The sequence below is a fragment of the Panthera leo genome, chromosome C2 (genome assembly GCF_018350215.1).
Source record: "Panthera leo isolate Ple1 chromosome C2, P.leo_Ple1_pat1.1, whole genome shotgun sequence".
NCBI lineage: Eukaryota > Metazoa > Chordata > Mammalia > Carnivora > Felidae > Panthera > Panthera leo.
In genome coordinates, this window is record NC_056687.1 from 147,713,111 (window position 1) to 147,740,625 (window position 27,515).

Genomic DNA, 27,515 nt, shown 5'->3' on the forward strand with positions numbered 1-27,515 from the left:
ACAAACCACATCAAAATTTTTCTGTCAACAGAGGAAAGGTAAGTAAACTGGCAAATTCGTACAACGGGATGCCAAATAGTAGTTAAAATGAATGAACTAGAGCTGCGTGTATCAGATAAATTTCAAAATACTACCGATTGGAAAAAGCAACCTACGAATGGCTAAATCTAGCATAAATACCATGTCGGACATTGTTTATGGATACATCTCTCTATATAGTACAGACAATAAAGACAGGAAAGACAGATACCACATTCAAGATCATGTGTGCCTTTGGGAAAGTAAAAAGTAAGATTGGAGGTGGTGGTGTTTCAGAAGTGAAACTTCATTTTCTTTCTTAAACAAGGGCCTTTGTGGCAAAAAGTTATGATCTATCAAAGCTGGGTGGTGTCTGAAATGGGTGTTATCTTCTGTGCTTCCAATACTCGACAGTTCTCAAAAATTAAAAGTAGCCAAATATGAAGGTGACAGGAAAAAAAAAAAAAAAACAGTACTTCCCACCTTTTATTAGACCAATTTTCTAGGGTACACATAACTTGAACAATTATAGTTTAGTCTAAACGTCAGAACTGTTAGTTTTTCTATTTTACATTGCTTTGGGGGTATTCAGGCCTACAAAAATTTCTTAAACTGGGAATTTTATTTTCCCTAGCTGGGGCCCAATCCTTAACATGCTTATGCCAGACACTGCTGAACCCCAAGCCCATGGCGCCTGCTATCAGAACCAATGTGTTCAGGTAACAGAAGACTCTATCTGCTTCAAAGGGTATTCACCACTTGAGGAGAGGAATCTGGATTGCTTTAGGCCAATTTCAGTAATGCCGTTCTCCAGGTCAGTAAATAATTTAGAAATGGGCATTTAAAGTCTGTTAGTAAGACAAGAAGGTGAAGTCCACCAAGGGGCTTTTGTGAAAAAAGAACACCTTAGAGACACAGCAATGCACAATCTCTTCTTTGGGCCTTGGACATTGTTGTGCAAGTGGACGATGCCTGGAGATGTCGCCTGTCTTGCTACACCATAAGGGGTCAATCCTGAGGATAAAGACTCACAGCAGAAGATGCATGGGCAGAAAAACATGGAAAGAGTCTGGGTCCCTGATAATACTGCTGAGACGCTGAACGTCGACCAGTCACAGAACGGCCCTACCTGGGCTTATGAAATACATTTTCCTTACTCTTTAAGACCTATTTATTTAGGTTTTCTGCTCCTTGCAGTTGACGGCACACTGAGACAACTCCTTTTTTTTTGTTTGTTTCATTTGTTTAAGCAACCTCTCCACCAACATGGGGCTTGAACTCACAACACTGAGGTCAAGAGTCGCATGTTCTACCAACTGGGCCAGCCAGGCGCCCCAAGACAATGCTCTTTATCAAAACAAAACACAAAACTCTGAAGAATGTACGAATTCCAGTGAGTTCCTGCTGATTATAAAGATCTTGTTGTTCTCACACAGACTGGAGGCGGGAGTTCTGCAAACCACACAAATAGTTGCAGCTTTACCAGAACCACCCCAGTTTTGCTTCACACTTTCTCTGTCACTGAACAGTCTGAAAGAGAATGTGCCTATTTTGTTTTTAGCATTGTGTAGCCACAACGAGAATTGTGAGGGAGAGTATTTAAAGGTGTTTAGTCCGTAACGTTCCTTTGCAACTCTTCAGACATGGCTCCCAACAAAGGCGGTCTCAGCGTGTGTTCCAACTTCCTACCTGTGCCTCACGCCTGGGCAGACGCACAGTCCAGTATCCCACCGAAGTACTTACCAAGATGGTACAGCCAACTCCTAGAACTCTAGAGAAAGTTTTCATCTTCAACATCAGGCTTCTGTGATAATGAAACAACTACAGAGGTGTAGACAACAAAATGGATTTATTTAAAAAGAAAACTACAAAATTTGACATTGAGAGAGATAAAAAAAAAAAAAAAAGAGAGACCCACAGGATTTAAATTGATAAATACAAAAGCGATTGGCTATAAACAATGTAAAAATACATTTCCCAGTCCCCAAGCAGAACATAATTTAAGTATGGCAGTTATAAAATTCTTACATTGTATGCATTTTCTCTTAAAATCTTTAAGAACCATTTTAAACAGTTTATTTGTATAAAATATAACAAATCTAACATGGCTGTTAATAAAAAATTATGTGACATTTCAGTTTATTGAGTTTGCCCTTTTTCGGACATCAAAGGGGTTTTGGTCCCAAGTTTTCCTTGAACTTTTTTTATTCACCACGTGGTCTTTTCACTCTAATTCCTTCTACAGTAGAAGAGGGGGGCCAATCAGTCATGGGTCCCATAGAAACAGGATGAAGAAAAGTTCCAGAGGGACCCAAAATACCAGCAAATATATTATCTTTCTGCAAAGGGAAGGTTAAGTGGCAGCTAAGAGGCCCACTTATGCACCAATAAGAGAGACGCAAGCCAAGCCTCAGAGCGAGCAGCGCTGCGGCTCAATGCCGACGTGCTGTGCGGAGGTGGCCAGCTGGGACACGTCCCATCAAACTCAACGAAGCCCGTGCATGTGCGGGGACCCTGAGGTAGCCCGGATGGTTTGCTGTGAAAGCCCAGCTGGGTCTGGATGATATTTAAAATGACAGTGTACAGTCAGGGGTGAAATTCCAGGCTACTTATCTTCGAACCACTCTTCATTCTTGGGCCCAGGACCCAAGCTATTTCTCCTCTCGTGGATGGTACGCCCAGTAAAGACAGCATCCGTGATCGGGTTCATTATCCCCTAGGCGGGTAGTGGTGACAGCACCACGGGCGCTAGCATCCAAACTTGGGAACAAATGGATACAGTCCCGAGTCAGCAAGAGAGGGCAGCAGCCGTGGGAGGCCGTGCTGCTGAACTCTGACCACCGCACCTGCCACATCCACACACACAAATGAGAAATTTCAAACGGATAGGGTCATTAAATGGTCTCACTGGGAACACGATTCCACTCCTTCAGAAGGACACCGGGTCCACCTAGCCCCGGAGACTTCCACCGAAGTCCTGAAGTACCTGACACGTGGGCTTATTGCCTTCACACCAGAGTCCTGAGTCAAAATTCTAAGAGGAGGACAAGAAAGATCTACTCTGTGAACCCCTTGCTCAGAAAGGACCAAGTGCCCTGGCCGGCTGGCTCTAGGACAGCCTGCCAGCAAGAGGCCATTCTTGCAAACGGTCAGAACGAGTCTGAAGCGGAATGGCTGGGCTGCCCCTTACACCATCCTCAGGGTTAACCTGGGCAGGATTTGCTAGATACTTCCTGAAGAAGGTCTCCCCCAAAGAGAAGTCAGAGTAATCCCCGACGTGGGAACGAGAAACCTAAAGATCCCGCTGCATACTCTGTGCAGTTAGAAGGGCCCCAAAGTTTGGACTACCTAAAGACAACCGCCATCGGCCAGAGACTCCTCTCTGTCAGATGATGAAACAGTGTATGGACCATGTGGATAAAGAGAAAAGGGAGAATCTCAAATAGATGAAAAATCAAAAGCTGGGGTTTTGAAAAGAGGGTAGGCTTCAAAGAAAACGCTGAACAGACTGATACAGCTGTATTAACTTCAGTAGGAAGAGCCATATATCAACAGGGGAATGGACCAATTCCTAGCTCCCAATGTGAACTTATCTGTTCAGACAGTGGTAAGCAGTTGAAGCCTGTTTTTAATAATCACTGTATTGTTCAAGAAGTGTATCTTTTTTTATCTTTGGTCCTTAGCCATGAGAGTTTCTTCCATTTTTCTGTGTTATATTATATAAAAAATCTTTTTTTTTTTCGCTTATCAACAACAAAGTGCAGTATAAACATAGGGTTTTTGATATTGTTTCTTTTATACGTATAAAATAACAACACCTCCCATACAGTTTCTATTATGCTAGAAAAGGTCTCAGAAAGAGTTAATAATAATTACCCTAAAACATTACAATATAATTTTAAGGCTGAGTGAGATACAGTAAAGCCTGGGTATTTCAATGACAGAATAAAAGATCATCAGTTGAGCTATGTGATTTAAAGAAACAACTGTCCTCCGAAACAGAAACAAAACCATTTCATTTGACAGAAGTTTTAACTGTTATTTAAATAAATTTTTTTTGGAAACAAAAAGTTCTCTGGCCTAATTTGTGGTGACTGACACAGAGTCCAATATTGATAAAAGTGCCTTCCTGCCCTTCCCCTTGTTCCCCCAAAGAAGTGGTTTAACCATTACATAAATTCTGCAAGAGTTTGTGCCAGGGCTCAGGCATTACGCAGCTGATACCTTATGCAACACCTATTCCCTAGGTCCTTAAGCATTAAGTGGTTCAGTGGCCTCTGTCCTCCTGGTAGCCTCAGGTTTTCTCATCTGGGACTCCTGTTGCTTCTCCCAGACCATACTGGCAAAGTCAAACAGGAACATAAAACTTGCTAGGAATCCAAACACCTGGGGAGAAGAAAGGGCGAAGGTTGTATGATGAGTTTTGGAATGTAATCTCACATTTCCTAATGGGCTCTGAAAGCGTTTTATACAAGCAACACGATTCGTCAATTTTATCTTATACACGTTATTCTCAACCCCTGGTAATAAAAGACTTTTTAAGGTCATCAGAAAACTAGAAGTTACAAAAAAATTCTAGAATAATGGCTACTAGTTGAAGTTCCACAAAAGAGAGATGTCCTGCCTTATGTGTGCATGTGGGATGTGGGGTGCCAAACCTGTGACACTAAGGTTAATAGATGAAAAACAAAATCGTAGAAAATGATACAAAACACAGGATTATTGGCAATGGTTAGACTGACTCACAGGTGAGATGAGAGAAATACGTGAGTAGGGAGTGAAAATGGCACAAAGTGATCACTATCAAAACAGAAATTCTATTTCGAAGATACTTTTAGGTTAAATTACCTAAAAAATATTTTCCAGTTACTTGTCACCCTGTCATGACACAGCAACATGACACCACGACCTACTTCCTCTTCCTTAAATCACTTCCTCATTGCACTCCTCTAACATACGATCAAGCATTCTGAGAACTCTGTTAAGAAGAAATCTTCTTCACTAGCAAAACCCTTAAAGAAATGGGGGCCAAAGAACGGCTCTGTAAAAAGAGAAAACTGATGTATGTGATGGCTAAAGTCCCTTCCACCTCTAGCACCCCATCGCCATGATTTTTTATTATCGCTTTTTTTTTTTTTTTTTTTTTTTTTTTTTAGTTTTAAGTTTTCCAGTTAGTTAACATACAGTGTAATGTCAGTTTCAGGTCTATAGTTATTCAATAGTTCCATACATCATCCGGTGCTCATCTCGACAAGTGCTCTCCTTAATCCTCATCACCTATTTACCCCTCTGGTAACCATCAGTTTGTTCTTTTTTTTAAATTATTTTAATGTTTATTTATTTATTTTGGGAGAGAGAGAGAGAGAGAGAGAGAGAGCGCGCCAGGGAGGGACAGAGAGAGAGGAAGAGAGAATTCCAAGCAGGCTCCGCCCTGTCAGCACACAGCCCTACGCTCAATCTCATGAACTGTGAGATCATGACCTGAGCTGAAATTAAGTCAGACATTTAACTGACTGAGCCTCGCAGGCGCCCCCAGCAGTTTGTTCTTGATTTTTCATATTTTGCTGTAGCTCCAATCTCTTGACTTTTCACACCCAACCCCTCAAGAATATGCATCCTGCCTCATTTCACTATAAAGCAAACTGAACTCCAAATTCATCAATTCACCCAAATAGCCCCAACATATCCAACCTAAATTTAATTATCAATCCCACATCTCTGAAGCCAAGTCGCTTCTCCCCTCTGGAGTCTTCATTTTGGCTTGATGGCATCTATCCCCTTATTGGGCAAACATATTACACGCTTTAAGGACAGATCAGATGTCACTGTGTCTGTGAAGCCATCCCTGACCCCCTCGAGAGCCCCAGTTCATGCAGGGCCCTCTATGCCATAGCATCCAAACAAATGATATTCCCGATCTTTTGCTCACATACTTTTCAATTTTTTCTTCTTTTTTTAATGGACTCCCTTACTCATTTAAGTCTGTAAATTTTTTTCATAATAAGTTGCAAAAGGTAATTTCCAGCATATTATAGTGAGTTTTTTTTAATTTTTATTTTTATTATAAATACTGAGTTTTTAAATTACCACTCTTAAATATAGCCAATGAAATCTAAATACTGTAAGTCTAACACATCACCTAATTATACAGATAAGCTTTGTTTTAACAACCTGGAATTTTATGCCATGCTTTTTTCCCCCTCTTCAACTCAACTTTCCTCAATTCTATTTCACTTCCTCTAAGGATTTTAGAGCAATGAACTTCTATACCTTAAAACATTTCACTGATCACCCTATCATACTCCTCTGCAATACAAATATGTATATAAACTGAAATTAACCATAAGGGTCATTAAAACTTAGATCTTTCTCTTCATGTACCGATTGGTTCATGTATTTATGATTATGGTTCAGGCATAAGTATTACTTGTTGCTAGAATGAGTCAAGGTTCAGCACTGATTTAATTTCGGTTTTGTTTTGACATGTGTGCTAACAAATTGCTCACATGAACAGGTAGATATAACCATGCAAGTCCCTGAACTCCTTTTAAGTTTTCTATAATTGAGAGTAGTTTTAATGATCTATTAGCTGACAACTCAATTAATTATAACTTCAAATTTGTTATGAACAAAGTATTAATTGGAATCCAGCTGACTTGCAAGAGGATTTGTTATTTTCAGTCGTTTGTGTTCACAAATCCACGACATGACCCTTGATTTGTAATTCTGAAATCCAAAAAGCTACAAAAACTCAAACGTTTTCATGATTTACTTGGCTCAAAAGTGACACCAGGCAAAACTACTTACAGTCTTTATCCCCTTTACTATGAGTATTCATGGTTCAGAAATATTAACATGTTGGATTACAGGGTCTGCCCCAGGCCCTCTGCAGCACTGCCTTTGTAAAATCCAGAATATTCTGAATTAAAAAAAAAAAAAAATCTGGTCCTCCAAGGATTTCAGATAAAAACATTTCCTTATCGATCTCATCTATCAGGCTGAACCTTTCGATCATTTCTCCTGTGTATTCTCTACACTATTCTCTAAAATAGTGTGGCTATTTATTTTACACCTGCCACGTATGCATGTTTTTGCCGCACTGCAAAGGAGAAAAGAAGATAAGGAAGTCAGATAACAAAGTCAGTTCTACCCCTTCCATTAGCAGGAACACATTCATATGTGGAGTGATTAGGTTTTTATTAACAAAACTTGGTCAAATTCTAAACACAGGTTCTAGGTTGCTATATCATATTTATTTGCTCTTAGGTCCTCCGTTCAAAATTACACTGAAAAATAAGTTAAAAGATGAACAATGCTCCCCTATTGTATAACCTTTTAGTACTTTCCAAGCTCCATATTTCTAAGGAAACAAAAATAAGCAAGGGTTCAAAATACAAGGTACTCACAGTGGCAGCTGTCTCAGCTGGGGTCCTGTCATGTGTGGAAACGAAAATGATGGATGCCAACAAAAACACACATCCTGTGCCCAAAGTAATATAGAAATCCTACACACGTGCACAAAGAATACAGTAGGGTTAGGTTCATAGAAACAAATGTTTTTGGCTTTTACTTTTAAAAAACTTTGGTGACACAGCTTTTTCACGCAACCCAAATTTACATGCTTCAGCTTCTAACTTTTGCATAAGCTTGGCATTCATTAATTATCCTGTAAAGGAATGCTATCCATACTTTGGATGGGGCATATTCAGAACACATCACAAGATAATCTTTCAATAAAAGCAGTTCCCCAAAAGGCCATGCGTGTGTATGTGTGTGTCGTTTTCTCTAGGACATATGAAAATTTCCAAAGCCATTTATTACATGCCATCTTACTTCCAGCAAAAACAAAAACAAAAACAAACAAAAAAAGAAAAACCAGAAAGAAAAAAATTTTTCTTCCCTTTCAAAATATAGATGTCCCTGACTTACAATGGTTCCGCTTGTGATTTTTAACTCTGGTGCCAAAACACTATGCATTCAGTAGGAACTGTACTTCCAGCTGTGGGTGTGGGTCCTCTCTCAGGCTGGCGCTGCGCGGGATGACCCTCCATCGTGCTGCTGGGCTGTGGCAGCGGCTCTCGGTCAGCCCCCGATCACGAGGGTAAACTACCGTACTCTGACAGCCCTTCTGTATCCACACAGCCCTTCCGTTTGTCACTTTCGGGACAGTATTCAATGACATGAGTCAACACGTTGTTATCAGACAGGCTTTGTGGGAGATGACTGTGCCCAACTGCAGGCTAAAGTAAGTGTTCTGAGCACACTAAGCTATGATGTTCAGGGGGCTAAGTGTATTAAATGCACTTTCGACTTAACGGTATTTTCAACTTACGATGAGTTTTATCGGGATGTAACCCCGTCATAAGTTAAGGAAGATCAGGATTCTATGCTAGGATGGCCTCTCTGAGAGTACTTCAGTGCTTTGAAAGCACTCTAGAAAAGAGAGAATCAGATGAACCACCCGTCATTAACCAAATAAAATTATGCCAATAGTATGTTTTTAGACACGTAAACTTTCTGGAATAACGTATTGCTTTCAATCGTTCCAAGTAAGTAACCCAAAATGAGCTTGTATGATGAGCTTATCTGCTCTATAGAAGCTTCCATATCTCATCATAATGTAGCTCACGACACGAAGTTCTCTGGCATTATCTGGTAAGGCTCCCTCTCAGATGCCAACTGCAAACAGCACTTGACACGCACTTGATTCAGAGGAGAAACCGGTAAAATGACAGCCATTGCTCAGGGTTTTAAGTCTGATACTTTCAGAGTTTCCTGAGATGCATCTCCAGTAAACCTAATATCGATAAAACTACCCAACACAGAATTCCCAGACTGTCCGCTGTTCACGTAACATTCACCAAAAAATTTAAGAGATTTTCTTTTTGCTTCTAAAAGAGGTGTTTTTCTATAATACTTTGCTTTTCCTATTCCTTTGAATGTTATTTCAAATCGGCGACACACAAATATAAAGCTCCATTTACTAATATTTGGATTTCATTCAAGGAGGTATTAAACAGGACAACCATTTTGAGACAGAATAATTTACTGTTCGATAAATATGGGCTCTGGAACCAGACCACCTGAGTTCAAATCCCAGTTACACTACTTTCTGCTGTATAACTTTGAATGTGTCACTTAATTACCTGCGTGCCTTAGTTTCTCCATCTGCAAAATGGGAATAAGAACGGTATCCTCTTCATAAGTGATTCTAAAGATTTGAGTTAATCTGTGGAAAATGCTTAGACCACCAGTATCAGGCACACGGTAAGTGTCTCACAACTTTTGGCTACTATTACTCTTGACAGAACGTGAGCCACAGTAGCATGGAATAGAAACGATCCTCCCTTCAAAGAGCTTATTGGTCCTCCCTAGACACTACCACCATCACCACCCATCACACACTCAAAACAGAAAACCTCTGACATTAAAAAAGTATTTGAGTCCGTTAACAGGTCAGGAGTAAAAGTGATTTTTAAACCTTTCAAACAAACATGGAATCCTTACAGTGTTAGGTGAAAAGTACAACATATAGGACTGTAACTCTTCATCATCATCTATGAATAGACACGAAACACCCAAAAGAAATAAAATATTTACAGTTTTTTTGTAAAATATCTACAAAGGCTGTTTTAGGATGAAATGACTGATTTATTCCTTGCCCTACCCCCCAGCATTTTAAGATCAGCACTTACTCTAAAATAACTTAAATGCTCAAGATGTCATAAATGTTTCACATCTTGTTTAGTTATAGACCATTAAACTGGAAAATACTGTAATATTGTTTCTTGTCAAAAAGATCAAGGTTCTTAAACACTACAGATGCAGCACTAAAGTTTAAACATTTCTAAAAATATTCGTACGGACAGTGATACCGTTTTGCTGTGGAGAGAGTAAAAACTGAAAAAAATCACTTCAATCTTAAATGTTTAAAATATAAATTCATGCACTGGAACTAAAAATCAATCAGCTCAGACACAAGTTAACTTTTCACTTGCCCCCAAATCTTACCACATACCTGTCTGCAGAAAGGAAGGACTTAGAGATTACAAATATGATTACCAAAAGCTCGAAGATATTCTCTGTATCCTCATCTTAATATGCGTATTCCATACAATAAATAGGCTCTGTTACTGTCATCATTATATAGAGATCTAGATAACGGGGGCTGATATCGGCCATGACAGCATCTAAAGTTGGCTGGGCACTGGTTCCAACAGGATTCAGCGGTGGCCACAAAACGGAATCCAGCGTGTGGAGGGTTTTTCTGGGTTGCAATCTCGGTTTATTTTTACCCTAGCTGTGTAACTTTGGACAAGTTACATAACCACCCTGAATCTAAGTTTCCTCACTGGAAAAATGGAGCATTACCATATGAGGATTCTAAGTCACAGTATATACAGGATCTGACACGAGTCTGTGCTGACAGCAGCTGTCACCAAGGAAGGTAATGGAACAGTCATACACTGGCCACACCAAGATCCGCATGTATGTGCTCATCAAAGAGACTTGATGGATGGGATTCAGACTCTACCTGTTTGGTTTTGTTTTTTTCAAAGTTACTTTTTTAACTATTGTGGTATCAATTTTTTGTTTGATTTTTAACCTTCAAATAATTCTTTTAAAAGAAGGTAACAGATCTTACAGCACAAAATTATAAAGGGTAGTACAAAAGGGTGTACAGATAAAAATAAGTATCTTAGGTGTATACTAATATGTGACCCAATGTTTACTTCTCATTAATTCAAAACAATAACAGAATTTTACTGCTTTGTATTTATCTTGTTACACCGTTTTGTTTTGTTTTTTTTAAAGTAATCTCTACCCTCAGTGTAGGGCCTGAACCCACAAACTCGAGATCAAGAGTCACACACTCTACTGACTGAGCCAGCCCGGTGCCCCTATCCCTTAACCTTAATAGTTAAAAATTTACCCTGAGTTTTATCTTTTCCCTCAGAGATGTGAATTCTTACATATGTCGACCCTGACATGTACAATTCTTCACAAACCACTACTGTTTCACTCCAATACTACTGAAGAAGTAAAATGCTCAATTCTTCCTTCCTTCCTTAAGTGCAGTCAGTGTGTGAATCGTCTCATGTGTCATCTCACAAATCCACACTATGCTCAAATAAAAACATGCACTAGCAGACCGGGTTTAGAAAGTTATGTATCACTGATTTTGTGAAAATAAAATTTCCAATGTGCACTTTCATTAAAAGGGAAATTTCTGAACAATGAATTCCACAAATGTCTCCTTAATCCACTTATGGATAAATTTCTTTGTAATAAAAGTCAAAACCACAGGTAGGATTATGTGGCGTCACATTTTAAAACATTTTTTTACTACTATTTTTTTTTGAGAGCGTGCACACACACATGGCGGGAGAGGGCCCGGGAGACAGAGCCAAGAGGATCCCAAGCCGGCTCCGTGCTCAGTAGGGAGCCTGACGTGGGGCTCGACCTCGTGACCCTGAGATCACGACCTGAGCTGAAATCAAGGGTCGGATGCTTAACCGACTGAGCCACCCAGGCACCCCTGTGTGGGGTTTCATTTTAAAAGTTCCAGAAATACGTCACATGAGTTCATCACTCTCTCTAGCATCCAGCGTAATGCCTGGCACAGGACAGGTGCACAATGAGAAACTGTAGAGCCCACGAGCGACACCCTGAAATGTGAGAAATCAAAAGTGGCAAAAATCCTAGTTTTTAAAAAATACCTAACGGAAGTTAGGGGAAACCACCCATAACTGTAAACTCCCGGCCGTGTCCGTCCTCCTTCTCATTCCATTTTCCCCGTCTCCCCCACCATCTGGCAGGGAAAATGGAGTTGCCGAAGGGCAGAACTGGAACAATGGATAGTGTCTTCTGCTCCTGAGTGTTGCAAGCATCCCTAGTTTGAACAATAAAACAGGACAGGGCTCCAAACAGCTATGTTCTTCATAGAGGGATGACAGGTCTTCATGCTTACCGATGACTTGACTTTGACAGCATCGACTCTGTCATAAACTGGAGTGCAGTACACAATCAGAATGAGGAGACTCAGGAGAAAGGCACTGCAGCTCACAAATTCAAAAAAGTAAAGTCCTCCACACAAAGTGCATTGTGACACGACTTCCTCGCAGACGAAGGCCAGCAGAGACAGCAACTACAAAAGAAACAGAACATTTCACTTAAGTGTTTTCCGGAGAAGCCTACAGTATTCAGAAAACATACTGGTCCACGCAACTATCTGTGAAGTGGAGACCAGGGCAAACACGATTACTAAATGCAGCTGATCCACACAGAACTTACAGTCCGGTTGCCTTGAAGGGAATCCAAGTACGCAAATAATTAACTACCAAGTGCTAAAGGCCAGAATGGGCAAAACACAGCGTGTTGCTATAAAAGCACACAGGAGAGGCCCTCCACTCGGGGGGGGTCAGGAGAGGGTTCCCGAAGGACAGGAGGGTCAGCCTCGGGGGTAAAAGACAGGGAAAGAAGCTCGAGGCAGAGAAGCAGTCCACAGAAAGACCTGGAGGTGTAAGCGCTTGGTACCCCTCCCACCCCAATGCATACATATATCCCCCCGCCCCACTGAACCATGCAGTGAGTTGAGTCCGCATGGCTCAACTATCCAGTGTGAAGGAAGGGGACCGCAGCACAAAAATGATTAAACCAGACTAGGGAGGTGAGCAGAGGCTAGATCTAAATGTCCTCGCTTATTATTAAAAATCGGATTTTAAGGATTTTCACGCAAATGGGCAGCACAATCAGGTCTATGCTTTTAGTAGTTCTTGCTGGCTACAACATGGAGAAGGGACTGGGGAAAGGGCAGATCCTGGGATGGACATCCAGTTGGGAAGGTGATGTAGGAAATCAGGGCAAGACAGTGACCGGGTAGTAGTAATGGAAATCATTGCAAGTAGTCTGATATCATTGCAAGACGCAGTAGAAGCCCTTATCAGGACACATTTAAACAGAGTAGGAAAGGGGCGCCTGGGTGGCTCAGTTGGTTAAGCATCCATCTTGGGCTCAGGTCATGATCTCATGGTTTGTGGGTTCGAGCCCCGCCGTCAGGCTCTGTGCTGACAGCTCAGGGCCCGGAGCCTGTTTCAGATTCTGTGTCTCCCTCTCTCTCTGCCCCTCCCCCACTCATACTCTGTCTTTCTCTCTGTCTCAAAAATAAATAAACATTAAAAATAAATAAATAAGGGGCGCCTGGGTGGCTCAGTCGGTTAAGTGGCCGACTTCGGCTCAGGTCACGATCTCGTGGTCCGTGAGTTCGAGCCCCGCGTCGGGCTCTGTGCTGACTGCTCAGGGCCCATAGCCTGTTTCAGATTCTGTGTCTCCCTCTCTCTGCCCCTCTCCCATTCATGCTCTGTCTCTCTCTGTCTCAAAAATAAATAAACATTAAAAAATTTTTTTTAAAAATAAACAAACAAATAAATAAATAAATGGGGTGCCTGGGTGGCTCAGTCGGCTGAGTGCCCGACTTCAGCTCAGGTCATGATCTCACAGCTTGGGGGTTCGAGCCCTGCGTCAGGCTCTGTGCTGACAGCTCGGAGCCTGGAGCCTGCTTCGGATTCTGTGTCTCCCTCTCTCTCTGCCCCTCCCCAACTTGCACTCTGTCTCTGTCTCTCAAAAATGGATAAACATTTAAAAAAACTTAAAAATAAATAAATAAATAAATAAACAGACAGACAAATAAATAGAGTAGGAAATAACATACTTGAACGCTTTCACTTAAAACGAAAAAGCACATTTATTCACCAATCTTTTGAAATTGGGCTTTTCTTGGAGTTTGAGCCTACTGACTGCAACTCCACATCATGTTTTCTGCACTCATCACTTTCTTCATCTGTAACTACCACTTCCAGACCAACGGTTAGGTGAAGTGGAGCAAGGCCTTGGACACCTGAGAAGCAGAGTGCAGAATCCTTCTAGATTTGGACGAGTTTTACTAGCCTTCTACAACAGGCGCCTCGCTCTAACTTAATTCCACAGCAAATACTTTAGTAATTTATTTTTCGGACTTGCCAAAGCATACAACTTCGTTTTCACAGGAAACAACTCCTTTCCACACTCAATTTTAGTCTGTGTGATATTTAGTTAAATGTCTGGCGATAGAAAGCGTAATTAGCAGTATTGCGAATAACACAAGTCGACTGATGGCGAGGCGAGAGTGTTCAAGAGGGCCTGAAGTCATATGCTCACTCGAATGTAAATTTTAAAAATTAATTAATTAGTTAAAAAAAAAAAAGCACGCAAGAGGCAAGGGTGCTGGGGAGAGAATCCATTCAGTTTTAAATATCCTGGGTATGAGGGGTTTGTGAGAGAGCGAAGGAAGGTACCTAGGAGGCAAAAGGTACGCAGGTCTACAGCCCAGGGGAGAGGTCGCAGGTGGAGACGAAGATGTGGGCATCAGCCAGTGAGATCCCCCAGAAGGAGGAAAGCTAGCTTAGTGCAGAACTCTGAGCAACCCCACGATTTAAGGGATAGGCAGAGGCGGAGACACCAGCAAAGGACAATCAGGAACAGCATTCCAAGCGGGAAGCAGAACAAGAAAAAAGGATTTCTACCAAGAGAAAGTAATCAAGAATAATGAATGCTCCTTAGAGGTCAGGTAAGAACGACACTGAAACACTTACATCATACTGGGCTACAGGTGGCTGCTGGTGACATCAGCAAGCCCATGGCAGTGTGGTCAGGCAGGGAGGCTAAGATTACAGCACTGCACAGTGAGAAGTGAGAGGAGGACAAAGCGGTGAGATAGAGCCAGCACAGTCACAAGCTGTACTTTGGAAAGACTGGCCAGACAGGGGAGTAGTGGACAAGGTCAAAGGAATGGGAATTTCAAGATGAGAGAGAACTGAGCATGCTTAAAAAGGCAGAAACCAGTAAGACGGGTGGGTCTCAAGACGAGGAAGAAAAGCAGCTCTCTATAGGTAGGATTTGGGGCTCAGGTTTGGGGCTAACTCTCCTCTAGAAACAGAAAGAAGACAAAGAAGAGAGGTTCACTTGGGCAGGTTTGTGTGGGTTTTGTGAAAGCGAGGGGAGTTTCCTTTGAGCGTTAAGACCATCAAGATGACTGGTGACCTAAACCAAAGCCTATCGGGAAATGCCATTTTGCCCCTCGGGCCAGAAGCAACCAGATATATTAATGGCACCAAGAGTGCTACCAAAAGAAGCAGATACATGTCACTGCATAGTATAAAAATGCTGACCTACAACATACTGTCATCAAGAAGAAGTCAATGGCACAGCCACTCTGGAAAACAGCTGACCAGTCTCTTAAAAACTAAACAGGCGACTGCCATATGACCCAGCAACTGCATTCCTACCTTCTCCAGGAGAAATGAAAACTCACGCTTAGGCAAAAAACAATACATGGATGTTCATAACAGTTTTATTCAAAATAGTTCTGGAAACCGGAAACCATCCAGATGTCCTTCCACCATGAAGCAAACTGTGGTACACCCATAACATGGAATACTGCTGAGCAATAAAAAGGAACAAACTTCACATACACAACAAGTTAGATGATCTGCAAATTATGCAAAGTGGAAAAAATTCCAAAACGCAAGGGTTACCTACTACATGGTTCCACTTACATAGCCTTCTTCAAATAACAAATTACAAAGCTGGAGAGCTCATTAGTGGTGGCCAGGGGAGAGGGGAAAGGTGTGGCTGTAAAGGGGTGGCATGAGGGAACCCTATGGTGATAGGACGGGTTCTGGAGCAGTTGTGGTAGCAACTCTAGGAAGCTACACATGTGATAAAACTGCAGAGAAATGTACACACACACACACACACACAGAGTACAGAGGCCCTCCCTGTACATTTTGCTTCACAAGTTCCTGTGAATCTAATTATTTCAAAAGAAAAAAGTTAAAAAGGAAAAGGTCAAACCTACATTGGTATGAAGGCCTCTAAGGGATTTCTCCCCTCCAACGAAATTCTGAAAAGAATGCATGTAAGGATAAACACAGATCTTACTGCTAGGATTTCCTACAAGTTAGTGAGTCATAAAATAGTCCAGCATATCCCAAACAACTTCATTCAGAGAGAGGTCAGGTAAGGCACTCCCAATCATTGCACCCGGGATACAAAGTGACACAGCAAGACGAATCCCAGAAAGCCATTGTGTAAAGGTACTTCCCCAATCTCCTGAAATTATAATTACAGGATGAGTTTGTACACGACTCCAGTATAACAAAATACTAAATGTCTAATATTCCATTTGCTTTATTCTTGCCTCTATGTTAAACCTTATCCAACTTTTCGCAGTTTCTCTATGAGAAATTTGCAAAATATACCTCAGGTGTACACAAGTCAATTAACTGTGAGAAGATCTCAGCCTAAAACTCTAACTGGGGTCTGAGAAGAGTTGATCGGGAGCCATTCTTATTACAATAAATTAGATTATCAGGAACACTCCCATCTGTGTAGCCTATAGGACAGTAAAATCTTTTCTAGAGACATACAGACTGCTTGTCTATTCTTTGCAAGACACTGGCAGGATCTAGCTCAGGTAGCAGCAATCAGTGTCTTCATTACAAGTCCTGTTCCAAACTTATTTTTTTTTATTAAAAAAAAATTTTTTTTTTATTAAAAAAAAAAATTTTTTTTTAATGTTTATTTATTTTTGAGACAGAGCGCGAGTCGGGGAGGGGCAGAGAGAGAGAGAGATACAGAATCTGAAACAGGCTCTAGGCTCTGAGCTGTCAGCACAGAGCCCGATGAGGGGCTCAAACCCATGAACCGTGAGACCGTGACCTGAGCTGACGTCGGAAGCCCAACCGACTGAGCCACCCAGGTGCCCCAATCCTGTTCCAAACTTATTAACAGGAGTCATTCTCACTGACCTTAAGCCTCAGATGGGTATTAAAAGGCAGATTCTGCACGGACACCCTGAGAGACTAAAGGGGTACAATACCAAGTTTGGGCATTTACTAGTTCCTACTCCCAGTTAAAGGCCAAGAGATCGGCACTACAAACTATATTCAGTATGAAGTTTACTCCTGACTCCCCATCTCTGTCCGATGCCCCTAACCTTCCTATATATAATCTCCGACAGCGCTATACGGTACCTTTATGTTATACACCGGAAACTGATACATGTCAATTATATCTCAATTTTAAAAAACTTTTTCAAAAAGTGTATTTGAGTATTATTGATCCAACACTGTAGTATGTATAGGAACACAAGGACAGAGCAGCAAGATCAGTGCATAAGAAAACAATACACCTCATAACTGAACATCCATTATCTGTAAATTCGGGAAATCTCAGGAGAATGCTTGGATCCACCTAATAGTGGCTAGAGAAGGGTAAGTGGAAAGGTGAGACTCAAAGCAGGGCCAAGAGACACATACGATCTAGACAGACAGAGGACATTCCAGGTGGGGGACAGAAAAGAACAGATTCATGAAGGCAAGAATTTGCATGGTAAGCCCCGCAGAAATAATAGGACAACTGACCTAACTGGGTGGGGAGTGATAATAAAAATGTTTAAGGAGCCAGGGGTTAGGTTATGTGATGATCTGGCCAGGGAGTATGGATTCTGGATGAAAGCAACAGGGACTGCCCGCCTGGTTTAGCTGGTTACAAGGCAGGAGGCACAGAGGACTGGGTGGGGCGTGAAAGAGTATCACAGTTCAGGAGTGGGAAGGAAAAGAGAAACTAGCACCTGACAAACAAGTCACAGGAAGTATAACACTTCTTAGGAAAACTCCTTAATAAGCAAGTAAACAGGGGCAGCTGGGTGGCTCAGTGGGTTAAGCATTTAACTCTTGATTTCAGCTCACATCATGATCTCATGAACCTCATATCCGGCTCTGTGCTGACAGTGCAGAGCCTGCTTGGGATTCTCCCTCTCTCTCCTTCTCTCTGCCCTTCCTGACTTAAAATATATATATAACGTAAATATATATATATATATATATATATAACTTAAAAAAAAAAGCAAGTAAACATACTCCAAATCATTAATCAAAGTGAAGGGGGTGGTAGTAAAGTGGTGCTTATTTTAATCATATTTTCTAATTTATGTATATTTTTTGGTAAACAAACACTTTGTAAAAAAAAAAAATTTTTTTAATGTGAAAGTTAAGAGAAGTAATAATTTCAAGAAATGTGTAGTCCCCAGCATTAAATACCAAAGTGGTTAGGGATAAGAAAAGAGGTAAGGTCACTGAACTGGGTAATGAAAGAATGATGAATGTTAAAAGTAAGTTGAAAGGGGCGCCTGGATGGCTCAGTCGGTTGAGCGTCCAACTTAGGCTCAAGTCATGATCTCGCGGTTTGTGAGTTCGGGCCCCGCGTCGGGCTCTGTGCTGACAGCTCAGAGCCTGGAGCCTGCTTCGGATTCTGTGTCTCCCTCTCTCTCTGCCTCTCCCCTGCTCATGCTCTCTCTGTCTGAAAAATAAATTTAAAAAATTAAAAAAAAAAAAGTAAGTTGAAAGGCTCAATTATTATTTTCTGGTAAAGTTTTACTCTCAGTAACATGAAGACCTCACATTAAATATTGCTTAATGAATACTAAGTACCTAACAACAGTATGCCCAGTGCCGCTTCTTCTAATAACATAAAATTTTCCCAAATAGAACTATGGGCATTGTCAAGCTTTTGGAGCTGGGAGCCTCTTAGAGGGCACAGTCTCCTACCCTTGTGTCTACAGGTGATGGAATGAATCTCGGACAGGCCTGGTCCCACGCTGGCCAGGCACAGCCAAAAACCCAGGTCTCCTGACTCCCACTCTGTACTTTCTCCCCACCCCCCCCACCCCCACCCCCACCCCCCCCCCCCCCGGCCGCATAAAAACTGCTTATTAGGTTCATTTGACAACTATGTATATCTGTGTAGGCTTCCCCTATAAGACTGGATTTTCGAAGTTACAATCAGAGTTCTGTGCATTTCCCCTTTTGCTGTTAAATGTTACATTAAAACCAACGTGCTAGGGTCAACACATTTGGGAAATCTTAGTGACTAAGACATGGCTTACTCACAGTTCTGGTGATTTAAACATTCAAATAATGACTACCCTATGTCTCTCTCCGTTTCAGTTTCACTACCCTTTCTGAAACTTCAGTCTTCCTTAAAATTAACAGTCGTTATTAAACACTAAGTCTCTACCATTTGTCTTTAACAGTCTACAACTAAAGCATTTCTCATAAAAAGAACTTAAAAAAATTTTTTTTTTGGAGAGAGAGAAAGAGCATGAGCAGGGGAGGGGAGCAGAGGGAGAGATAAACAATCTCAAGCAGGTTCCATGCTCATCATGGAACCCGATGGGGGGTGGGGGGGGGGTTGATCTCATGACCCTGGGATCACGACCTGAGCCAAAACCAAGAATCAGACGCCCAACGGGCTGAGCCACCCATGCGCCCTAAAGAGAACGTTTTAATGTTCAGCATTCATTATAAGGCTCCAACTACAAAATTATATTAATTCGTGAATTAATGACCTTGCTACTAAAAACCTGTAGTCAGGGGCGCCTGGATGGCTCAATCGGTTGAGCGTCCGACTTCGGCTCAGATCATGATCTCGCGGTCCGTGAGTTCGAGCCCCGCGTCGGGCTCTGTGCTGACAGCTCGGAGCCTGGAGCCTGTTTCGCATTCTGTGTCTCCCTCTCTCTGGCCCTCCCCTGTTCATGCTCTGTCTCTCTCTGTCTCAAAAATAAAATAAACGTTTAAAAAAAAAAAAAACAACAACCTGTAGTCATATGTAAGATCCAAGTAAACAAATCTGTCAGCCTGAAGTTCAGCTAAGCCTCCCTTGCCTTAGGCAAATATTGACTCTCACAAAGGTTCAAAGATATAATTTGCTGACATTATGGATCTTCCTCAAGGTAAAAATATAGCATTTCAATTTAGTACAGATCAATTTTCACATTTAATGGTGAAAAGGACACCATTATAAGATAAACTGCTTCTAGGTGATTTGTTTCTTGGGACCTACAGAGTATAACTTAATTTTATAATTTGATAAATTGAAATCACTGGTGAATTCTAAAGCAAACCACTTGCTTGAAGAGTCATTATAATCACAGTACTGTGCAGCCATCAGGACATTCAACTGGTACCATGCACACAGTGCCAGCCTGTTGCAGAGAGAATATTGCACAGATTTAGATCACTGCACCAGCTTACTAGCAAGGAATCAGGTGGCCAATGGCAATGTTCCCCTTAAGACAAAAACAAACTCCCTCAAAAATAACAACTCCCCCCCCCCACACACACACACACTAGCATAAGGACCAATCTAAGGATAAAATACACTGATAAATAAACTGCATAAATTTAGGACTGCAATGACTCCTTACACTGCATTCCCAGCTGAGTCTTTATTTCTTCTTTAGCTCTGGAAGGGCAGTTGGTAGGTAAGGGATGCTTATATTCTGGACAAGCCTTTGACAAAATAAAAGTTTTAAAGGAATGGTAGCAGACACAGCTATGTAATTCCAAAAGTATCTAACTCAAGAGCTAGTCACGCTCTTTTATCTTTGACCTCTCCTTCCGTTTGTAGGCTCCCCTTGTACCCCTTTGGCGTTCAGCTCTGTACCAGCACCCCCCAGAGCCGGAGATTTGTAAAAATCTAACACAGTGAAAAGAACCTCGGAGGAAAGCTAATTCAGTCTCCTTTAACTCTAGGAATGTCCTAAGTATGCAGAGTCTGATTTTTAAGTTTTAGAGTAAGATTCCTTTCTCTTTTGGGGTTTTCAGAATCTGGTAAGATTTGGGGGCCTGGAATAACACACACAAACACAGAAATGCACCACATTTTGGATAAAATGTCACATGACTTCCAGTTCCCTTGTTAAAGTACCTCCTCTCCCAATTATGGGGTTCTCCATTACAGTAGTTTCCTTATTGGAGCTCTGCAAAGCTACTTAATTAAAAAAAAAAAAAGTTATCTAGGGGCGCCTGGGTGGCTCAGTCAGTTAAGCGCCTGACTCTTGATTTCAGCTCAGGTCATGATCTTGTGGTTCATGAGATTGAGCCCTGAGTCGGGCTCTGCATTGACAGTGCAGAGCCTACTTGGGATTCTCTCGCTCTCTTTCCCGGCTTCCGTGCTCTCTCTCAAAATAAATAAACTTTAAAAAAATAATAAAATAAATAAAAAGTTATCTAAAGTAAAACAACCTAAAGGCAGAATGTGGCTTTTAAGAATGTACTTCTACTTTAGCAAAGAAAACTTTGCCTGTTGCCCAAGCTGGATGACAGTTTTATTTCATATATAACTTCCTTGGCACTTTCTGCATAACTCCTACAATATACTGTTGTGAAAAGATTAAGGACATTATTGAAACAAAGCAGGAACTAAAAGACAACAATCAAAATGGAAAGCAATAATGAAATATTTTTTAAAATCTGTTTTAAAGAAAGCATTCTTGGGGCACCTGGGTGGCTCAGTCGGTTGAGCGTCTGACTTAAGCTCAGGTCATGATCTCGTGGTTCGTGAGTTCGAGCCCTGCATCAGGGTCGCTGCTGTCAGCACAGAGCCCACTTCAGATCCTGTCCCCCTCTCTCTCTGCCCCTCCCAGCTCACACACTCACTCTCAAAAACAAATAAACATTTTTTAAAAAAGAGAAAGTATTCATATAACATTACAAGTTCCCCATAAAGAAATAAATGCATACCTCATTTTACTGCACTTTGCTTTACTGCACTTTGCAGATACTGCACTTTTCAACTTGAAGGTTTGTGACAACAAGGAGTCAAGCAAGTCTATTGGTACCATTTCTCCAACAGCATTTGCTCACTTCAGGTCTCTGTGTCACACTGTGGTAATTCTTGCAATATTTCAAACATTTTCATTATTATTATATTTGCTATGGTGATCAGTGAACTCACTGAAAGCTCAGATAATGGTTAGAATTTTTTGGCGATAAAATATTTTACATTAAGGTATGCATATTTTTTAGACAACGCTATTGAACACTTCACTGACTACAGTATAGTGTAAGCATAACTTTTATATGCACTGGAAAACCAAAAAATTCATTAGACTCGATATTCCCTTTATTGCGGCAGTGTGGAACCCAACCCACCGTACCTGAGATATGCCTGTAAATGGATTTCAAAAAGAGACATTAGTTTTTATTCTTTCCCTCTTCTCCTTATGGTATGATGGAGAACAAGCAGGAATAGTCTACCAACTTTTGCGAGGCAAATTCATCTGCTCCTCTTCTCCACAACCCAGTAAAAAGTCTATCACCAAAATTTCTGGTTGTATTCTTTTCCAGGGGTATGGAATACAGTTTATTAGAGTATAAATAAGGTAATGAGAAATTTTACTGTAGCTTTGCCATTTCTGATTAAACAGGAAAAAAACAGAACTGAAAATAGGAGATTTAAGAGGCAGGACACCAATACTGATGATGTCCTTAGAGCAGCAAGAATATTTCAGATGAATACTAATTCTTTTCTGTTCTACAGAGTTCTACTATTTATGTAGAAACATTTTCAGCTCTACTGCAGAGGAACACAGCTGACATCTAAAAGTCCTGTTCTAACTGACAAAAGAACAGAAAGCAGCACTTCTGGGCAGAAGGAACAGCTGATAACAAAGGAACAATGGCTGGAGGGAACCCCTGATGCCCGGTAAGAACTGAAAGGTTTCCAGTGTGAACTACCCAAAGTGAAGCTGGAAAGAGAGAGAGCCAGACCCTCTTGGGATCCACAGGCCACACTGTCACCTGCCTCCAAGTGATTCCCAAACTATTCCCAGATGTGATCGTTTTGATGATTCATAAGTAGTGCCGGTTTTCTGACAGCTCTTTTTCTCTTTAATAAAAATAGGCCATCTGAGTTCCAAGAATGTTAAGTTCTGGTTATCGGAATTCTAAGAACTTAAGTTCTTCCTAAGGAAACCAACTGGCTATTTTTACTTGAGATGATTAAACAAAACCAACTTACAAACGTTCTAGGCAGTCTGATTTTTCCTCCTCCAGAAAATGGTCACCTTGGTTAAAACAGAACTTGGGATGTCAGCATGTGTGTAATGTGAATTAAAATTCAAAGGTGTTTTGACATTTTCACTACTAGGTTAAGGCGCGTTTACTGCCTAAAGTAAACGGAAACTCAATAAAATTGAGGGAGAGGTATACCATGCCCTACTTTGGCTACCTGCACACAAATACAAGCTGTCCCTTTCACTTTGTACTTCGTACACACATACCGCTCCTTCAGAGGTAATTCTTTTCCAGCCAACATAAGACATCTGGGAGACAATTTACTGAATACACACATCTCAATACCGTGAGGAGTAACGGAAGACTTTGTTCAACAAATTAAACTGCCCCATGGGCTCGTACCAGGAAAACCGCAAGAACCAGAGAAAGATAAACACAAAGCACGTCGTAGTCTAAACACAGGCATTTTGGACGATACTGCAGAGTAACAGCTGGGAGAGGAGACGAAGGTCGTAACAGATGATGGAGGGACAGAAGTCTAAGCGGCTGACTTGGGTTTTCCGACGCATTTCCTGGACCCGCGTAACACGCTCCGGGGCCCTAGGTCGTCCTCGGGGACCCAGCCGGGGAGACCCTGGGGCTGAGAGGCAGCCCGGCGGCAGGAGGTAACGCCCCCCTTTCCAGCAGACAGAGAAGGAACTGGGGGTGTGGAAACCGCCGCTTCCTGAACAACCAGGTCGAGGAGAAGCAGCTCGGCAGCCTCCCAAGCCCGCAGGCCGGCGACCCCGGGGCCAGACCCCCTCTGCCCCGGCCAGGCTCGCCCACCCCGGCCGCGGACTTACCAGCTGCAAGACTTTGAACAGGCGCCGATGCAACCGAAGCCGGCCTAGAGAGAAGTAGGCGGCCAGGCCGCTCCGGGCGCCCCTGGCAGGGCCCGGGTTCTCCTCAGTGGTGGGGCCGTACACCGCTCCATTCTCCATCGCCCAGGAACGCGGAGGCCGCACAGGTGGCGCCGCGAACTACACCGACTCCAGAAGGACCACCGGCCGGGCCGTCACTTCCTGGGCCTCCGCCCCCGCTTCCGCCCCACCCCGCCCCGCCCCGCCCCCGCCCCCGCTCTAGCCCCGCCCCCGCCGCCCTAGGCCTTATCCATTTATCAAACTTCGTAAACATCTGGAGACTTTTCTTGCAAAGAGAACAGTTTGTCCTAAGGACCGAGTAAAAGGAGGAGAGGAGATAAAGCTGGAGATGTAGGCAGAGGCCGCATAATGTAGAGGCCTTGAGGAGCAAGGAAAGCAATTAGGTTTCATTTTAAGCGCAAAGGATTGTCTGAAAGGACTTTCAGGATTGCTCCCTCCTGCATCTCTCTGAATTCCTTTTAGGCTTACTTGTCAAAATCACTGAGATTACTTGTCTCTTCCTTGTTCACCAGCTCCAACAGTCATATATTTTAATTTTGTGTAAATTTAAGGAAACTCATCAAGGAATGTAATTATATTTTAGCAACTGAAGTTGATTGAGTTACACGTCAGGCACACATATTTTCTCCTCGACAATATAATGTAGGTACTATCATTACTTTCACTTTACAGACCAGCAAACTGAGGCCAAGAACCGGAATATATCCAAGCTCAAACAGCCTGGGGTAGCTGGAATGCAGGTCTCCGCAGTCTGACTCACAACCTTTGTTGCTAACCACGAACCCAGCAAACCTCTGCCTCTAACTCCATTAGGGCCTTAAAAGCCATAGAAGAGGAGAGAGGCCACTGCCGTCATCTACTTCCATATTTAATCTCTCCTCTTCTCTGTGGCCCCAAACCTCTCCTTCTTCTTCCTGTTATAGAACAAAAGCTTCTATTCAAATGAATAGAGACAAATAGATACTACTCTGTGGGGGCTGTGTATAGCCAGCCCAAAACTACCCTTCTGTCTTTGCGTAAATGTATTCTAAATGTCCTGCAGAGACCAGGCAGCCACCAATCCTGTTCAAGCAAACGAGGCCACTGTGTTTTCACCAGGACTACAAGGACTCACTGCCCTGTTATTCTTCAACTCACCATCATCCCAAATTACACACTATCCATGTCTGAAACTTACTTTGAAATTCATCCAAAAAACCAAGACAGGTTGATGAGCAGAGAGATGGATAAAAGGATAGACTTGTGATAAAGCCACTGCAGTAACATGTTAGTAGTGTAGTATATGGGTGTCCACTGTCCTTTTTTTTTAATGCAACTTTTCTGTGTGTTTGAACATTTTCAGAATAAAATATTTAGGGCAAGTTATATTTAAAAACAACAACTTAGGGGCACCTGGGTGGTTTAGCTGGTTAAGTGGCCGACTCGATTTTGGCTCAGGTCATGATCTTGCAGTTGGTGGGATTGAGCTCCTCATCAGGTTCTGCACTGACAGTGCAGAGCCTGTTTGGGATTTTCTCTCTCTTTGCCCCTCCCCCCACTTGTTCTCTCTCCCTCTCTCTCAAAATAAGTAAATAAACCTTAAAAAAAAAAAAAACAAACTTTGAGCAAGGAAAGAAGATGGACAGATTCTCTCAACCCTCTTGGTTTATTTAAGGTGCACTTGGGCAATGCTATAATGGGTCTCTGCTTCTCTCTGAATTTAGAAGAGGATAATCATTTAGCCTGTGATTCACAAACTTCGGATCCATAAGAGTCATCTGGGAGGCTAACTAAAAATAAAGATTCTTGGAGATCTACCCCCAAATTTCTGAATTTGGGTGGGTCTTGGAAATATACTTTTGTAACACGTTCTCCAGAGGATACTGGTGAGAAATCCATGCATATGGAGACACACTGTTTTAAAGTATGATAAGAATGAAAGACATTAGGTAGGAGACGGCAGAGGTACCATAACTTACTTTGTCTTGATTGATTGGGGGGGTGCCCGAATCAATTAGATTAAGGCACTAATATCCCTCCCGGTTAAAAAAAAAAAAAAGCAAACAAAAGGAAACGTGAGCATCACTTATGTTTTCTTAGTAAAAGACCAACTGAAGAGTTTAGGGTTTTGTGAACAAACGCTTGTGTTAGGGAGCCCATTTGATGGGCACATCCACATGGAAAAGTGTCATGTTTGTACATGGGTAAACAACACTGAATAGTTAAATGCTGAGACTTGCCACACTGAACTGAAAATTTTTATTTATGGAGAAAAGATATACCAAAGAGAAAAAAGCCTCATTTCAATTTTGAAGACTATTCATTTTTCTCCTTTAAGTAGTTAATTTTTTAAATGAAGAATTAGGAAATATTCACAAAAGAGTTGGTTGGGAAAGTATAGTTTGATGAGATTTTAGACATTCAAAAAATAATGTGGTGCTACTTTTTTCAGTTGAGATTTTGATTGTTCAGCAGCCCCTACTCAAAAACATTCACTGTCCCTATTATCTATATTAGTACAGTTAGGCAATAATGTGGATACAAAGTTGGATCATAGATGAAGTCCCACAATGAGGCCACAGAAACGTCCATAAAGGACCATGTCATAAAACAGTGATATATGCCATAAAAAAAGAAACAAATTAAATGTTCTGGGAATTCAGAGCAGAGAGAAATAATTTGCAGCTGAAAGGATCAGCATGGTGGAGCTTCAAGCTGGGGGTAAACGAATACTTACGTTTGGGGGGCACCTGGGTGGCTCAGTCGGTTAAGCAACCGACTCTGGATTTCAGCTCAGGTCATGATCTCACAGTTCAGTTCGTGAGTTTGAGCTCCACATCAGGATCTGCGCTGATGGCATGAAGCCTGCTTGGGATTCTATCTCTCTCTCTCTCTCAAAACAAAACAAAACAACAAAACCTTAAAAAAAAAGAATACTTATATTTGGACATGCAGAAACAGGACAGAAGGTATTGTAGGCAGAAAGGCAATGGGAAAGAAGGCAAAGGGAGTGCACACAGGCACAGAGAATGGAAGGGAGGAAGGACAAAGACTAGTCAAGGAAGACAACCTTGGAGTCAAATTTTGGAGGGCCTGAAAAATCAGGCTAAAGAACTGGGGCTTTCCTTTTATTAGCTGAATACTGAGGATCCACCAAAGGGGTTTGGGTTAGTGAAGTGAAATGACCAGAGCTCTTCCTTGGGGATGTTTTTCTGGCAGCCTCATATACACTGGATAGGTTACAAAGAGCCATGTAGGGGCTGTTGTAAAAGTTCAGGAAAGAAGGCACCGGGCCTTAAACTCAGACGGTAGTCATGGACACAAAGGAGAGGGGCTGGCTTGAAGAGAAGCTGTGGGAGGTAAAACCAGTGAGATATGGAGACTGATTTGTTTGAAGAGGAGGGAGGAATTGAAACAGGTGCTAGGGTTTCAAGCCCATGTAACTAAGAGACTGAAGGAAGGGTACTGACAGAGACAGAGAACCTAAGGAGTAATTAACTCTTGTAAGTGTCAAAGTATATACTTCAGAGTTAAAAAGTTAAAAAGAGTTAAGAGTTAAAAAGAGTTAAAAAGATGACTCTCACACAAGCATGCTTCAAAGATTTAACTGTTTAAGAGGAGGGTATGCGAGGCCTTGGTATGTGCATATATGTATATATATATATGTACATACGTATACAGTGTTAACAAATATACAGTT

The 27,515-nt window shown here is 41.8% G+C and overlaps 1 protein-coding gene across 1 annotated transcript; it reads right to left on the reverse strand.

Moving 5' to 3' along the window:
- Nucleotides 1–1,323: 1,323 nt before the first annotated feature.
- Nucleotides 1,324–23,974, reverse strand: CMTM6 (CKLF like MARVEL transmembrane domain containing 6). Its single transcript, XM_042903141.1, has 4 exons — nt 23,759–23,974; nt 11,990–12,166; nt 7,425–7,523; nt 1,324–4,404 (listed from the first exon to the last, which is right to left on the reverse strand). Exons 1-4 carry the CDS (start codon nt 23,894–23,896, stop codon nt 4,270–4,272), a joined length of 549 nt encoding a protein of 182 aa, XP_042759075.1. The 5' UTR covers nt 23,897–23,974; the 3' UTR covers nt 1,324–4,269.
- Between the last annotated feature and the right edge of the window lie 3,541 nt (nt 23,975–27,515).

Coding starts and splice junctions, on each gene's coding strand:
- CMTM6 (XM_042903141.1), bottom strand. CDS start 23,896: ATGGAGAATGGAGCGGTGTACGGCCCCACCACTGAGGAGAACCCGGGC. Junction 12,167..23,758: donor TGTTCAAAGTCTTGCAGCTG/GTAAGTCCGCGG, acceptor TTTCTTTTGTAG/TTGCTGTCTCTGCTGGCCTT. Junction 7,524..11,989: donor CTGTCAAAGTCAAGTCATCG/GTAAGCATGAAG, acceptor GCACGTGTGTAG/GATTTCTATATTACTTTGGG.